The sequence below is a fragment of the Schistocerca nitens genome, chromosome 8 (assembly GCF_023898315.1).
Source record: "Schistocerca nitens isolate TAMUIC-IGC-003100 chromosome 8, iqSchNite1.1, whole genome shotgun sequence".
NCBI classification, from domain to species: domain Eukaryota; kingdom Metazoa; phylum Arthropoda; class Insecta; order Orthoptera; family Acrididae; genus Schistocerca; species Schistocerca nitens.
This window is the reverse complement of record NC_064621.1, coordinates 614,463,352-614,481,406: the sequence shown is the minus strand read 5'-3', so window position 1 is coordinate 614,481,406 and position 18,055 is coordinate 614,463,352. Positions and strand designations below refer to the sequence as shown.

At 43.5% G+C, this 18,055-nt stretch overlaps 1 protein-coding gene across 1 annotated transcript in view; it reads left to right on the top strand.

Moving 5' to 3' along the window:
* The first annotated feature begins 1,521 nt into the window (after positions 1–1,521).
* The window catches only part of LOC126199694 (limbic system-associated membrane protein-like), a 146,660-nt gene continuing 130,126 nt past the window's right edge, over positions 1,522–18,055 (top strand). The window contains exon 1 of the mRNA XM_049936621.1: positions 1,522–1,906. Coding sequence (XP_049792578.1) covers positions 1,522–1,906 — 385 coding nt within the window. The remainder of the gene's footprint in view (positions 1,907–18,055) is intronic.

The following is an 18,055-nucleotide window of genomic DNA, read 5'->3' as shown; positions in this document are numbered from 1 at the left end:
AGTAAGGTCACTCAAATAAGCCAAATTCGCCACCCACTTAGGATCACAAAGTAATTCTTCTGAGCGTCCTTTCATTTCAAAAAGGTATTTATTTCACCCCCCAAGGAGAAAAACCGATGAAGCACCTTTCCTCTGCTCAGCCATCTTACTTCGGTGTGGTAGGGGGCGTCCGGGTATTCCGCTTCGATATCAGCCAGAAATTCTTTAAATTGGCGATGTGTGAGTCCATGCGATCTAAGATAATTAACCGTTCGAAGAACTGTGTCCATAACATTTCTTATGTTGACAATCTTCGCACAAAGTGCTTCGTGGTATATCAGACAATGGACTGCCGCGAATAAGGAACAGCCGACTTCAGCCATTTTTGACCTGACGTAACCGAGGAATCCCGTGCGTATCCCTCGTAGCGCAGGGGCTCCATCCGTTGTTACACTGGTCTCGCGTTCCGATTTTAAACCCATTGACTGGAGGGCTAGAAAAATATCCAAACCCGTGGTTGTGTCTTATAATGGTATAAGGTCGAGAGGTGCAGCGGGCGGTCGGGCGGTCCGCACGGCCAGTTAAGGGGCTCCGGAAAGGCTCAAAATCATGAAAAGTTCAATTTTTACTTTTTTGCGTTTTCTGAATCTGCAGACTATTACCTTTTAATAGATGTATAATTTATTCAATTCCGAAGACTACAACTATTTATAATTTTTTTCATACTAATTACATGTTTTCTAAGGATCTTCCAAACATATTTGTTTCAAACTTTCAGTAAATGTTACACAGTACCTTCTGCATAATTTAACACAGCCTTTTTCCAAAAAACTGTATATTTCTGAATATACAAAAAAAAATTTGCAAAAAAATGTTGTGAATTTTCATTACAATTGAAAAAATCATCTTTAATAACTGAACTAAAATTTTGTAAAATCCCTGTGTTAAGTTGTAGCCCATATTCCAATAAATAATCTGTAAAAAGTTCTACTTCCTACCTCAAATACTTTGTGAGGAAAGATGTAATTTATAAGCGTTATTTTAACATTGCAAGTATAGGGCGTTCCGGAGCCCCTTAAGCGGCACGGTTCGGCCACTGCGACAACATACGAATTCGCCCGGGGCGCTGGCCGCGGGTCATCGCGGGCGCTTAGCGCCCCAGGGGGCGCTGCAAATAGTGGAAATTTAATTTTAAATCTTGTACATAATTTGACTGTTCTTAACTGAGGATAACTGAAATGAATAATCTACTCTAATTTTTGACAATACTTGGGTGTAATAGCCAAGAGACTAGCGAATGTCTGAATGATGGATTTAATGAAAGCAGGTGTAAGTATTAATCCTGTAAATATTAGAAGTTTAAATTTAATTCATGTACATAATTTCACTGTTTATTGACTGAGGATGATTAAGATAAATGAAACTCAAGTTTTTCTAATTACATTTTTGTAATGTGTTTATCTGACATGTTCCACACCCACGAGGATTTCCTCTTTTATGGGTCCATGGAATGAATAATTAATCCAATCTAATTTAGATCTAATGTGGCTCCCTCGCGTGTGTGCCGCAGGTGCGGTCGTGGAGCAGCACGCGCCCTACTGGGAGCAGCCCTTCTCGCAGCCCTACTTCGACAACAACACGCGGCGCGAGACGACGACCACGGTGGGCCAGAGCGCCTACCTGCACTGCCGCGTGCGCAACCTGGGCGACCGCGCCGTCTCGTGGATCCGCAAGCGCGACCTGCACATCCTCACCGTCGGCATCCTCACCTACACCAACGACCAGCGCTTCCAGTCGCTGCACGCCGACGGCTCCGACGAGTGGACGCTGAAGGTGGGCTCGCCGCAGCTGCGCGACTCGGGCACCTACGAGTGCCAGGTCAGCACCGAGCCCAAGATCAGCCAGGCCTTCAAGCTCAACGTCGTCGGTGAGTGTCTGCACCGCCTCTGGCTCCGCTCCCGCTCCTCAGTCTCTCTGTTATCTCATACACGTCCAGAGCAGGCTACCCGTCTCACTGGAATGTACAGTCGTGGACAAAACGAAAGAGACCCCTCGCCTTTTCGGTATGCTGATCCGCGCAGCTTTAAAGTCTGCTACACAGCATAACAGGCAAGGCGACGAAGTGCTACCAACATACTATGCACAGGCGTGAAATTGAAAAACTATCCGAAATTTGTCAGACTGTTTTCAAATGGTTCAAATGGCTCTGAGCACTATGGGAATTAACAGCTATGGTCATCAGTCCCCTAGAACTTAGAACTACTTAAACCTAACTAACCTAAGGACATCACACTACACCCAGTCATCACGAGGCAGAGAAAATCTCTGACCCCGCCGGGAATCGAACCCGGGAACCCGGGCGTGGGAAGGAAGAACGCTACCGCACGACCACGAGCTGCGGACTCAGACTGTTTTCAATCATGTGTAAGACTGTATTAATGCTGATTAGTGTGTTAACCACAACACCTAAATATTAGATATAGACGAAAGAAGAAACGCTAATTAGTATGAACTGTACTAATAACAATGAATTTCAGCTTATCGAGATAACATAACTGTTTTAGTAAGACAAAGTACCCCAGAACGTTACGAATTAGCAAAATATTATGCGCATTCGGCCGCTAAGTGGTCTGTGTCAACGTTCAGACCAGTCACACTGGATTACCGTTGCTGACCTACCATGAAAGTGTGCAAATTTAGCAATGCGTAAAGATTCATAACGAAATTCAGTTAAAAATCATTCAATGCCACACTTAAGTCAATTCAATTATTGACAGAAGCGGAAAAAGTAAACAGTAACAAGTAAGAAATTCTACAAGATTTTCATATCGACATCCACAGGGCGCCTGAACAGAATAAAGTTAGCAATAAAACGTATTGGGGTGCGATAATTACTTAAAATTCCTTTACTGATAGTCTATCTGCCTCCATCGAGATTAGAACCGAAAACAAACCAGGCCTCCCTTGCGGTAGCAAACACCTTTCAGTACGCTAGCAGACAACCCAGGCAAACAACCCTCTATTATTACCCCAGACATGAATAAGACGGCAATTTAGCAATGAAAATGACAAAATGATCTGCAGTTTCTGTTGCGTAGAGCTTTCTGGACTCAAAATATGAAACGTCTACCTTTATGTCACCGCTTATGTGACAATCATTCATCGCACTTCCTGCGGTATATGGTCCCTTGGTGGTGTAAAAAAGTGAGCTATGTCAACGCAATCTAAAGTTACGGCCGTTTATGTAAAGAAAATTTACGCGAAAGGTGAAAATATGGCTCTAAGAACTATGCCACCGAACTGATTAGGTCATCAGCCACTAGATCTAGAACTACTTCAACCTACCTAACCTAACACAAATCCATGCCCGGGGGAGGATTCGAACTGACAGCGCAAGCAGCCGCGCGGTCTGCGATATGACGCCATTGAGAGCACGGCTAACCCGCGCCGGCAAGCTGTTAATATCATTTGGTGTTGCTAAAAAGTTATTCACTTCTGGTGAATGATTTTCTGCGCAGTTCATTTAAGAAAGAATAACTAAAATACATTTGATGTTACGGAAGAGGAAGAGCAAGGACGCCTAATTCATTTCCCCTTGTCTTTATTCATGATGTTAGATTAGCAATCTGAGCATGCGTACTATCCATAACCACCCTTTAGATCCAATTCATAGTCACAGATGTGAATACAACACATTGGCTTATACTTGAGGTATTTCGTTTCCCACGAAGTGGTGGCAGACGATGCTGTGGCGTCTTCGAAGCTCGAGTTTCTCCAGTTCTTAGAGCCATTTTCTGACCTTGCTATCTCAGCACATCAGCTGAGCGAAGTTGCATAGTATGTTGGTAGCACTTCGTCGCCTTGCCTGTTATGCTGTGTAGCAGACTTTAAAGCTGTGCGGATCAGCATAACGAAAAGGAGAGGGGTCTCGCTCGTTTTGTCTACGACTGTACATCCACCAGCGGACAATTGCTCTTGTCGCAGCATAAAAACGCAAATGTTTTCCACTTTAGAAGATTCTGATAGAAATGTACTGAAACAGCTGTCACAACTCTCATTCCGCCTTTCTTACCAATAATTATGGCATTCGAACATAGTCGCTGTCCTTCAACGTGTAACACTGCACTTCCTTTAATCTGGCTGTAATATTACTAACCGAACATCCGTTATTTTCAAATTTTTTTTATTAGGCGACCAATTTCTACGTTCCAGTTACGTCATCTTCAGGCTTTCCGCATGAATGACACCAAGTACCACTCGTGCATGCGTAACACAAGGTACCAGCACTCGTATCTGGTTCTGATATTGAACCCCACGAGTACTGGTGCCACATCCTAAACACTCACGAGTTGTACTTGGTGTCATTGATACAGCAAGCCTGAAGATGACATCACTATAATGTCTATACTGGTTGCCTAACAAAACAACATCAATATGATTGCTATTGTACGTGGTGATTCGTGTAAAATTAAGAGTGGTGAGATCCTGTGCGACCAAACTACTGAGATCATGGGTCGATAAATTAAAACTTAGATCTTATACGCAACTAAAGGAAGTACTGCATGGCTGTACACGAGTTGGACAAAAATACGGAGAGAGGCCGAGGAAAGCGTGCTCGAACATCAATGCAGGTCCTAGCCGACCCTGCAAGTTGCACCGTTGTATCTGACCGGGAACGGCATCTCTGCAGTCTCCTCAATATAATGCAAGAGTCAGGAGCGGTTGGAAGCTGTCGCTTGCTTTTGATCATAAATATATGTCTGAGTGATGCTAAATGTCATTACACTACTGGCCATTAAAATTGCTACACCAAGAAGAAATGCAGATGATTAAACGGGTATTTATTGGAGAAATATATTATACTAGAACTGACACGTGGTTAGATTTTCACTCAATTTGGGTGCATAGACCCTGAGAAATCAGTACCCAGAACAATCAAGTCTGGCCGTAATAACGGCCTTGATACGCCTGAGCATTGAGTCAAACAGAGCTTGGATGGCGTGTACAGGTACAGCTGCCCACGCAGCTTCAACACGATAGCTCAGATCATCAAGGGTAATGACTGGCGAATTGTGACGAGCAAGTTGTTCGGCCACCATTGACCAGACGTTTTCAATTGATGAGAGATCTGGAGAATGTGCTGGTCAGGGCAGCAGTCGAACATTTTCTGTGTCCAGAAAGGCCCGTACAGGACCTGCAACATGCGATCGTGCATTATCCTGCTGAATTGTAGGGTTTCGCAGGCATCGAATGAAAGGTAGAGCCACGGGTCCTAACACATCTGAAATGTAACGTCCACTTTTCAAACTGCCGTCAATGCGAACAAGAGGTGACCGAGACGTGTAACCAATGGCGCCCCATACCATCACGCCGTGTGATACGCCAGTATGGCGATGACGAATACCCCCTTCCCATGTGCGTTCACTGCGATGTCCCCAAACACGGATGCGACCATCATGAAGCTGTAAACAGAACCTGGATTCATCCGAAACAATGACGTTATGCCATTCGTGCACCCAGGTTCGTCGTCGAGTACACCATCGCAGGCGCTCCTGTCTGTGATACAGCGTCAAGGGTAACCGCAGCCATGGTGTCCGAGCTGATAGTCCATGCTGCTACAAACGTCGTCGAACTGTTCGTGCAGATGGTTGTTGTCTTGCAAACGTCCCCATCTGTTGACTCAGGGATCGAGACGTACGATAAACCGCAATCGCTCTAGGATGCAATCCGACCTTTATCAAAGTCGGAAATGGGATGGTAGGCATTTCTCCTCCTTACACGAGGCATCACAACAACGTTTAACCAGGCAACTCCGGTCAACCGCTGTTTCTGTATGAGAAATCGGTTGGAAATTTTCCTCATGTCAGCACGTTGTAGGTGTCGCCATCGGCGCCTACCTTGTGTGAAAAGCTAATCATTTGCATGTCTCAGCATGTTCTCCCTGTCGGTTAAATTTCGCGTCTGTAGCGCGTCATCTTCGTGGTGTAGCTATTTTAATGGCCAGTAGTATATTATTACATTTTGTCGACCAGACACTGTCGCACTCTCCTGAACCCAGGATGAAGTTACATTTAATTTCCTTTTACCCATTCTCTCTTTGTAGTTAATCCACCACACTCAGGAACCTCCCCCTCAGTGCCACTATACATATATGTCTCTCACCCATGATCTCCTTTTCCTCCACCTGATTTACTGTTCGTTCCACTGCCACTGGCTCTTCACTCACTTACACCACTGTTGTCCCCATACCTCGGCAGATCAAAAATTCTAGTCATACGATTTAATTTTGACCTATTCAACCGTCTTTAAAATTTCTGTCCAAAATTGGTCTTCCCACATTTGCGAGTTAAGTTTCGCAATTCAATGAGGGTCCTGATCTTCCCCCAAGCCTGTGTAATTTCTCAAATAATCTGTATTTTTATTTCCACTGTGCTCTGACAGCAGCGTTTTTCCTCTGGTTTCCTTTTTCCCTGCTACATAGAGTTATGCTGGTTGTATAAAACTGTTTCCATAGGTCGGTAAAGTTTTGGCAGCGTATTTATATACTTTGATACATATAAGCTACATATAAGTTTGCCTAATATAAGGTTAACACAAAATAGTTCGCTTTAGGATTTATTTGGATACTTTGTTCATTAATCGCTATGAATTGAAAGCACCCCTCTTATGAATTGTGTTTCAAAACAGTAAACATGTTATTTGAAATGTTTTACTGAATTAGTAGTGTTTCCACTACAATATAATTTCTAACAGTAATTTTAAGCTCTTTCCAGGCATGTGAAGACCGTTTTACCGATTTTCTGTGACTGCAGGAACATTTAGGGCATATTTGTGTAGGCGTGACGCGACAATTACACAAAGAGAACGCGTCATAAAATTTGAATGGTGAGAGCACGGTGACCAAGAACAGTTTCTTGACCTCAGACCTCTGGCGTTGACGCTACAATCTTTGTCATGTGTTCGCTACATCGGTCAAAACTATGTTTACACCTCATACTGAATGTTACATACATATTTCACTTGTTTAAGTGTGGTAAATTCTAACCTCTGGATCTCTATAATGGAAAATGATATCGAAAGGTCGGCCGGTGTGGCCGAGCGGTTCTAGGCGCTTCAGTCTGGAACCGCGCGACCGCTACGGTCGCAGGCTCGAATCCTGCCTCGGGCATGGATGTGTGTGATGTCCTTAGGTTGATTAGGTTTACTTAGTTCTAAGTTCTAGGCGACTGATGACCTCAGAAGTTAAGTCGCATAGTGCTCAGAGCCTTTTTGAACCACTTTTTTGATATCGAAAAATATTTCCATGTTCCTTGAGCATATCATCTTGAGAACATACGGCCAAAGATTCGACAGGTTGCCATGAATAGAAATTATAGAAATGGCCATCCCCACGATTGGGGTTTATGTACCCAAAACCCATGGTTTTTCGGGCTTTTCTCAAGAAGCAACCCTGAGAAAATGGCGATTTTATATGCTGCCTCATGTCCACTGTACACCAAAAGAAGCAAACGATTTGCTCAATTAGTCAGGGCTCGAGAAGTTTGTAGTATTTAAATTTTACCCTTTATTGCAGTATAGCTACAGCATGACACTCTTCTGATTGGTAAATGAAGGTCACTAGGCGAAAATATACAAAAGACTTGACCTCTCATGTCTGTGTTCAGTATACCAGGAGAAATGACCCAACACCCTCTCCGTAAAATCGCATTTTCGCGAGATACTTTTTGGTACACATTGAATTTTATCACTTCTGTGTGTTATAAAATGTGTACAAATGGGAAGAGACTACATTTATATCTCAAGAAATTTTAGTAAGAGTATAATGATTACAGTTCTTATGAAACAGTGCAACTCTAGAAAACAACTTTTGACATTGACCCACAGATCCCAGTGTGTAGGATAGGAGCAAATGGCTTCAGTGTAGAGACTCCTGGGCTTCTAATGGATCCAGTTTTCCATGGTGTCCTGCAGCCCCTTGTCACAAGTGAACCTCTTACTTTCAGATACTATATGCGATTGCAGTCTTTCTCGGCGTATTCCAGTGATGAATTCATCTCGAGTTATCAGCCGAGAGTTGGCGTCGTCGCAAAGTTTCGATGAGTTTCGTACCCATCATCTTCTGGCGAACTGTAACCAGAAAATGATCGGTACTAAACTCATCGAAAAGTTGCAACAAGACGACGACACCACTCGGCTGATAAACCGAGAAGAATTCACCTTTCAGGGTCCATAGATATCCGAGTCGTATGCTGAAATATCTATGTTGTAATGAGGATGTTCCAGAACGTTCCATGAACATCTTTGAAGGTGCTCGAGGGCCTTCCCGTCCACGTGGCATAGCGTTGTCCTGTAGAACCACTATTCCATGCGAGAGCGTGAACATGCGCTTGTTCTTGCTGGCTTGTTTGAGCCTCACCAACGCGTTGCAAAACTGCTTTGCTTCACTGTTGCACCCCGTGGTAGCCAGACGGCGAGCAGAGGTCATATGTCCTTTTTCTTCGAAAAATAAACTGAGCATCCCTTATTCGCCTTTGGAAGAAAGTGTGGACTTCCTCAGGACAAGGGGAGCTGCTCTACGTCCACTTCCTGCTCATCCATTGAGAAGAAGGGCCGAAGTGGTGACACCACGCGCGCGCTACAATCTCAGAATGAAGTCCTTTCCTTGCTCTGCGTATCTGAACAGATGGGTCATGAAAATAACCATTTTCGCCGACTTGTGGTTTTTCTGAAACACGCTTGGACATCCACTTTGTCTAACGTAGCTTCTCTTGGCATGATACACAGTTCACTTGTTTATCGGCATTTCAGCAGAAACGTCACGTGTATTTATCCAACGAGTCATCCACGTGAACTCCTCCATAGCCGAAATCAAGGCACTCTTGCTGATAACGCCCTCCTGCATGGGTCATGGCATGTCCTTCATCTTTACACATCCAGCCTCATAACACTGACATCACTGGAATGTTGTCCACAGTGCTGGACACTGCTCTCTGCACACCTCGTTTGCGATAAATCTGTGAACTATGCTACTCTTCTGTATGAAGTATGGGAAAAAATTGGTTAACCACTCTTTGTGCTGATTGAGAGAAATCCATTATACAACTAACTACAGAAACAACTCATCAGAAATGAGAAAACTGCTTCGAAGCCACAAACTCCGCTTGTGCAACTGTGAATACCAGCACGCCACTGGGATTACATGCAACGCCGCTACAGCGAAGGCAGCCTTCTGCATTGGACATACCTTACACAGATATATCTGCATGTATGTATTTATGTTCCATATCTCCTCCTGCCTCACAGGATCTATTTCACCAAGTCTTGCCATACGAATCATTTACAAACTAGAAAGGAACAATGCGGGAGTGACAACCAACTGACTCCCATACGGGTGAGTGTGAGGTGAGAAAAATAGTTGCTTGATTACACAGACCACCGCCTGTGAACTCGTGGTCCTGCATGATGGCTGTGCTTCACACATTGCGTCTCAAACCCTGCAGGTGCAATGTGTATAGATCACTTGCTGCAGAATGTGCCTTCGACAAGTCACTCGATATGTCGAATCAATGTATTTAGCGTGACTGGGGTCACTGTTGAGCGCCCTGACAATGTTTCACTTTTAGGAGTGAGAAGGGTTAAGGGGGAGGGCAAAGACAGCATGCCATGTAATGCTTGGAGCAGTTTCTACAAAATTTGGAACAAGTATCACTTTCTGTTTCTAAGGACTTACTGTACCGGTAAAACATCCAAAGGGTGAGGTTGGGGTTTAAACAGCCTGACATGAAAGCATAACTCGAAAACTCCTGAAGCAACCTGAATCAAGTTTTTCTCTACATGACTCATTGCTTGTATTATATCTATAAAAATACTGACTCTGGAATATGCTCCTAACATGCACACGTGTAAAAATATTAGATAACGACCAATAATACTATGGAACCCGTAGCTTTCGAATCGTTAGGTTATTGGTGACAACCCTTACGACTAGTCCCGTCTAAACGTGTATGCGGGATGGAGGGGTGGTGTTCAAAGACTATAACATATTAGACCACCTTCGTTATGCCTGAAGCAGTTTCTACATAACTACACACATGTATCACTTTCAGTCTGGAAAAAGAAATATTTCGCAGAAATACAGTCCCCTCCATCTAGAACACTTACAGCTGAGGGTGGACCTAAAAATGGGTAATACAAAACCGTAACTCAGGGACCCCTACAGTTAATTCAAGCAAATTTGTTGTAAACATTACTCACGTTTTTGCGCAAAAGCTTTGTGGGTGAGATCCTCCTCCTAGTGCTAGCGATGCACAAGGGGATGAGGAGAGAGTGACGTGTAAGAATGCTCTAAAACGACATCTAGGTGCTTCTTTCTTGGAATACTTCGAAAGTATCAAGTGCAATTTGTCTCTTACATTCCATCATTTCTCGGGAGTGCATCCAGGGCATCGATAATTCTTGTACCAATATTTCAGCTGACATTCATTCAGCTGATGTCGAGGTGTGTCGCCTGCAAGATTTTTTAACGCACTTTGAAGTGGGGAGTAACCACACATACGACAAGGGTAACACTGTTAGTGACAAGAGTGCCTGTCACAGATAAATCTTTATGCCTGTCAAAGTAAAAGAAAGCAAGCCCAGACTCAGCGAAAAACAGTGCTCACGAAGTATTTGGTTGCCACATGTTGGAATGATAGGTCGTGAAGACCTAGAACACTACTTACTATCAAAGTGCAGACTTAAGATGAGGGATTTACACGCTAAGGTGAATTGATAACCACCGCCTAGGTTGAGCAGGTTGCCTACTACTTGTATTTCGACAACTTACACGACCACTGATTCGCTGTGCAATAAGACTGTGGCCAGTATCCCAACTTTCCATAAACCATGGAATGGATTCAGTGTTAAGGGAACCTGTGGAAATAAAAATTAACAGATAACCTGCTCAACCGAGACGAGGATTTCCAGCTCAAAAAATCGTGGAAACCCCTTATCTCGCATCTGCACTCTCAAAGAAAAAAATATTCTTGGTCTTCACGGCCAGGGATAGCAATGTATTCCATCCATAATTATAGACCAAATATTTCATAAGCACTATAGATACGCCGGCTCTGCACTTGCTATTGTTTATCCTTACAGGCCTGCAGTTTTATATGTGACTGATGCTACTGAGTTGAGTCCCATAGTGCTCAGAGCCATTTGAGCCATTTTTGATGCTACTGTGTCACTAAGAGCCTTATCTTTGACGCATGCGCGTTTCTTCCTCAGTGTAAAGTACTTCAAAAAAAGTGGCAAGTGACACACCTTGAGAATGGCTGAAAGGTTGTCATCCGAAATATCGGTATAAGAGCTAATAATATCCTGGTTGCACTCCCGAAGAACGGAAAATAACCGATCTGCCGGCAAGACTTCACGATACATAATTTTGTGTCTTATTTGTGACAACAACGTCGCGAGAATGAGCCTGCAACGAGCCAATGAGTTTGTTAGCATGATTCGGGACTGTTTCTCCGCACAAAATAATTATCGTTGTCGCATTGGTGGGTTCTTAAACTACTTCTGGAGGAGGCAGAGTTGATATTCCAACACATATTAACTATTAGACCACTTTATTATAGATTGAAAGAAACGAAATACTTAGCTTTGAACAGAAATATCAGCTATATCTGTTACTATCGCTGAAAACTAATACACTACTGGCCATTAAAATTGCTACACCATGAAGATGACGTGCTACAGACGCGAAATTTAACCAACAGTAAGGAGATGCTGCGATATGCAAATTATTAGCTTTTCAGAGCATTCATACAAGGTTGGCGCTAATGGCGACACCTACAACGTGCTGACATGAGGAAAGTTTCCAACCGATTTCTCATACTCAAACAGTAGTTGACCGGCGTTGCCTGGTGAAACGTTGTTGTGATGCCTCATGTAAGGAGGAGAAATGCGTACCATCACGTTTCCGACTTTGATAAAGGTCGGATTGTAGCGTAACGCGATTGCGGTTTATCGTATCACGACATTGCTGCTCGCTTTGGTCGAGATCCAATGACTGTTAGCATAATATGGGATCGGTGGGTTCAGGAGGGTAATACGGAACGACGTGCTGGATCCCATCGGCCTCGTATCACTAGCAGTCGAGATGACAGGCACCTTATCCGCATGGCTGTAACGGATCGTGCAGCCATGTCATTATCCCTGAGTCAACAGATGGGGACGTTTGCAAGACAACAACCATCTGTACGAACAGTTCGACGACGTGTGCAGCAGCATGGACTATCAGCTCGGAGACCATTGCTGCGGTTACCCCTGACGCTGCATCACAGATAGGAGCGCCTGCGATGGTGTACTCAACGACGAACCTGGGTGCATGAATGGCAAAACCTCATTTTTCCGATCAATCCAGGTTCTGTTTACAGCATCGTGATGGTCGCATCTGTGTTTGGTGACATTGCGGTGAACGCACACTAGAAGCGTGTATTCGTCATCGCCATGGTGGCGTATCAGCCGGCGTGATGGGGTGGGGTGCCATTGGTTACACGTCTCGGTCACTTCTTGTTCGCATTGACGGCACTTTGAACAGTGGACGTTACATTTCGGATGTGTTACGACCCGTGGTTCTACCCTTCATTCGATCCCTGCGAAAACCTACATTTCAGCAGGATAATGCACGACCGCATGTTGGAGGCCCTGTACTGGCCTTTTTGGATACAGAAACAGTTCACCTGCTGCCCTGGCCAGCACATTCTCCAAATCTCTTATCAACTGAAAACTTCTGGTCAATGGTGGCCGAGCAACTGGCTCGTCACAATACGCCAGTCACTACTCTTGATGAACTGTGGTATTGTGTTAAAGCTGCATGGGCAGCTGTACCTGTACACGCCATCCAAGCTTTGTTTGCCTCAATGCCCAGGCATATCAAGGCCGTTATTACGGCCAGAGGTGGTTGTTGTGGGTACTGATTTCTCAGGATCTATGCACCCAAATTGCGTGAAAATGTAATCACATGTCAGTTCTAGTATAATATATTTGTCCAATGAATACCTGTTTATCATATGCATTTCTTCTTGGTGTAGCAATTGTAATGGCCAGTAGTGTAGTTCATTTGACAGAGTACAAGATAATAGTCTCTTCTGTCAAACTATAAACTTTGCTACATGGTTCTAATACAAATCTCGCACTGCTGACTATAGAGAGACGATGATGTCGTAATTTTTGGACGATTATTGCAGTATTGACGTAAGTGAGTGTTCTGCAGCGGTGCTGTATGGAAACTCTAGAGGCCGTGTTGTTATGGTTCCCACATGAGGTGCCTCGTTCTTCGGACAACACCACACGGACACAGTTGAAAACCACAGACAATTTCTACATCGTCTCTGCAGTTTAATTGTGTAAAACAGCGAAGCAAAGACGTAAATATGTTTGAAAAATACGTGATATACCCTTTCGAAGATAAAGCAGCAGCAAAAATGCTTGTTTCGTTAATTATTCACCAAATGAATCTACTCATTAAAAGTTTTAGGTTTACGTTAAAAATTTAGTACTATAAGCCAAGTACTAAGGTTCGAAACTGTGTATACATCGATCAGCCATAACATTGTAACCACCGGCCTGCTATCGATATAAACGCACTCAGGCAATAGCAGTGTCACCTGGCGAGTAATGACTGCTGGTCATATACAATCACGGTACGTGTAGTATCAGTGAGTTTGCTGCCAGTGTTTATCATGGGGCAGGTACACGATCTATTTAAGTTTGACCGAGGGCGGATATTTAAGGCTCGGAGGCTGGCCACGAGCATTTCGGATACTGCATGACTTGTCAAGAGTTCAGGGAGTACTATGGTGGGTGTTTTCAACACTTAGTGAAACCAAGATGGAACCACGTCCAGAGGTCTTGGTGTTAGGGCCCCCCCTCCCCCATCCCACTCTCTACAGACGCCGGGCATCGTAGCTGGGCAGACTGGGGAAACAGGGAAGTCGACAAACTGTGGTGGAATTAACATCAGACTTCAATGCTAAGCAGAGCACAAGTGTGTCTGAACACATAGTGCACCGAACACTTCCAACGGTGGACTTGTGCAGCCAACGACCCATGCATGTGCCAATGTTAACACCACGACATTGGCAACTACGTACGAAATGGGCACGTGGCCACTGTTACTGGACGTTAGCGCAATGGCAGAGCGCTCAATGTTCTGACTGATCCCACCATGCCGATGGGAGGGTGCGAATCCATCGTCTTGGCACGTGTACTGCGGGACGGAGACAAGCTGACGTGGCTCAAATGTGCTCTGGGTAACATTCACGTGGGTATCCATGAGTCCAGCAGAGCTAGTGCAAGGCACCGTGACGGCCAAGGAGTACTATACTCTGGTGGCTCACCATGTACAGCCCTTCATGACGACCACGGCAGTGGCTTTTTTCAAGTAGATAACGCGCCATGTCACTATACCAGGAGTGTGATGGCATGGTACGAGGAAGACAGCAGTGAGGCCCAATAGATGTACCGGTCCGCATTTCCCCCCCACTCCCTCCACTCACCAGATCTGAACCCGATGGAACACATCTGGAGTTATCACCCTGCTCCCCAGAATTTACGGGAATTCGGTGACTGCAGTGTGAAGATGTGGCGCCAACTTCCTCCAGCTACCCACCAAAGACTCACTGCTTCAATGCTTCGACGCGTCGCTGCTGTTATCCGTGCCAAACGTTGACGTACCGTCTATTAGGTGGATAGTCATAATGTTTCTGGCTGATCAGTGGATGTCGCAAGGCAGCATGGCTCGCGGAGCTGAAATTACCCATAGTGCGTCCATCCAGTCTTTATGAATGACAGTGCTTAGCGACATCAACAAACTTTACACAGTAAAGAAAGGAAAAAGTGTTTATCGTTCATGCAGAACAATTTCAGCTTCAGGCATGAAGTTTTTATGTATTATTTCTTTACTTTTAACTATATTCGCAACATATTTTGCAGACAGAATTGCATATATATGAGAGGATTGTAAATGGGAAATTATATCGCTGTTACGATACGTAGTCCTGGAAATGTGATGTCATAAACACTAAAATACGTGAGAAACTAGCTTCTCTTAAAACGGAGAGCAAATGACACAGAGTTTTTCAGTACTATATTGGTGAATAATGCGGCATTAAGACAAGCAACATTTGTAAAGCAATCGAACGTGTGAAGCTCTTTTACATTTGGAAGTTCGATTATTGAAGGAATCACTGGTTGGTAAAATTTTATGTCTGCGATAGGTAATAAATTCAAATTTATTAGAGGAAGAATATCAATTAGATCATTTCGAGGCAAATATGTGAATCAAGTGTTATGGAGAACGTTGAGTGGGAATATTACAGAATGGCAGAAATCAAATTTAAAGTAGTATATCAGTCACGAATGTGAGTGCGAGATTACACTTATATGGCTTCGACCTTTTGGAACGAATAAACAGTGAATGTAAGAACTGCATCAGAATAATGTGTATTACTAAATCGCTAAAAATGACTCCCAATTCTAGAGGCAGGTTGCCTAAATGTCGGCTTTCAGGGGCAACCTAATTTTATTAATCTCATATAATTATTGATCGAATCTTAAAAATTAAAATCTTGTCTTAATCTGCTCAGTGAGAGGTATAATCTTATATAAACGTTTGGAACAATAAGTAAATTACCTCAATTAGAAACTGTGTACTTGACGTGAGACTATGCTACTCTGAGCGCGCCAGTTACACAGACTATATTCATCCATCATTTGAGGATTAGATCACACAGCGACCCTCAACAAACTTTTTACATGATTTCCAACATTTTCAAACTATTTTTGTCTCGATTCCTCCCCCTCTGCCACACTGACAATAATGAAGTGGAAAAAGGTTATTCTTTAGTCCAGTTTCGCTGTTCATGAAGTAATTTTTCAGCATCGAGCTTGGTACCTGCAAAAGTATCCCATCGTACGTTGCAAAGTGCAGGAGGTATGACATCATAAACATTGAGAGGCGTGCCAAACCAATTTTTAAATATGAGTTCGATTCATTAACGCATTGGAGGTGAGAGGGTCTCTAGTTAAATATAAGCCGAGCCACGTTACTACATATTAAATAAACAATTAATAAACCTGTATTAAAGTCAAACAGGAACAAAGGATTCTTACTATACACTGGATCACTCCAGTTAGTCTTCCCTTAGACTACATGTGAGATTTTCAGCCCCATCTAAATAAAGCCCGATAAACTTCTGTTATATTGCCGACCGCTAACAACAATCGAAATATACCGAGTGGGGACCGTAGCTAGAAAGGAATCTGCCACACCCCATAAATGCTCGATTAAGTTACCATAAATGCACATTTGAGCAAAGATCGGGTGTTCTGGAGTACCAGGCCATAGTCGGAATTGACTGGCGTGACGGTGGAGTCACTTACGTGTAATCAAACAGCGGTAAAATGGTTCCAATGGCTCTGAGCACTATAGGACTTGACGTCTGAGGTCATCAGTGCCCTAGAACGTAGAACTACTTAAAGCTAACTAACATCACACACATCCATGCCCGAGGCAGGATTCAAACCAGTGACTGTAGCGGTCGCGTGGTTCCAGTCTGTAGCGTCTAGAGCCGCTCAGTCACACCGGCCGGCCAAACAGCGGTAACCTGTGCTGTTGTCTTGTGACAATATGGCATCTTCATCAGTGTGCTCTTCTACTTGAAATAGATGCAGATAGCCCTCAAGTGGCATTGGTCTCTTCAGCCTAATTACTGGGCCTCATGGCAACGATGTGAACATAGCTTAGGTCATCACGTAGTCACATCCCACCTGGGTACAACCTTGCTGACAATTGGGTTCATAGCTTCGTTGAGATACACCACTCTCTCACATGCGCCCACACAACTGAAAGGGAGAGTTATCGGGCTGTGCTAAGAGCCGCCAATGTTCCAGTCAGCAATGATAATGTTCACGTTCCCATGGCGGTTGTTGAGCTCTCGAAATTTCAACAAAGGCACATGGGTCGGTCATTCGCCGGTGGAACCTGTTCTGTCTCAGTTCAGTTTTGATAGGAAAGGGCTCCTGCGGTCTAACAATCAAACAGACGGCGATATTAGTCATGCTAGACTGTAGATCAGTTCCATAGAATGATTCTGCTATCGATATAATGTGGAGTGAATCATAAATATCTATATTTCTGGCTACCAGTTTTTAAGCAGAAATCCGTCATTGGAATAGAAGGAATTGTCCAAGAGAAATGTTATGAAGCTAGATTTAATACTTGCTTTGCTATCTGCCAGGCATTTTATGGTATCAGACTAATTACGTTAACTTTCTGATGTTGATTACCCAACTCTTTTCTGAGCCACTGACAGGATTAATAATGGGTAACAAAGGTCACCTTTCCCTCTAGTGATGTAGATATGGACATCACTATTGTTCTCATTTTGTGCTTGAGTACTTATTACTAATTTCGCTTGCAAATGTATGCATTGTAACAATCCTATTAAAGGGGCTAACTTCTTGAAGAGGAACCTACATACCGTCAGTAGATAAACACCACACACTATACTTATTATTCGCTTTTGTACAACCAACAATTTCTTCCTAAACATTGAGGTACCAAAGCAAATTATTCCATGAGACATCACTGATTGGAAATGTACAAAATATGCCAGGAGATTGATTCGTTTGTTTCCAAGATTCGCAAGTATACTAAGACCAATAGTGGCTCAATGTAATTGTTTGAGAAGTTCAGCAGTATACTTCTTTCATTACGAGTTGTCATCAATATGCATCCCTCAAAATTTCGAGCATTGTACTCTATTTACTGACTCCTTCTCATGTGCTACAACAGTTTTTAATATAACCCAATTTTTTTCTACAGAAATGAATACAGTGTGTTCCTTTAAAGTTTAAGGAGAGACTATTTTCTGAGAATCGCTTTAAATCCTTGGGAAATTTAATTTACAACCTCTTCTGGTGTCTTCTATCTAATTGCATTTACTATTACACTAGCATCGCCTGCAAAAATTACCAATCCCACTTGTTGAATGGTAATTAGAAAGTCATTCACATAGGCAAGGAATATGAG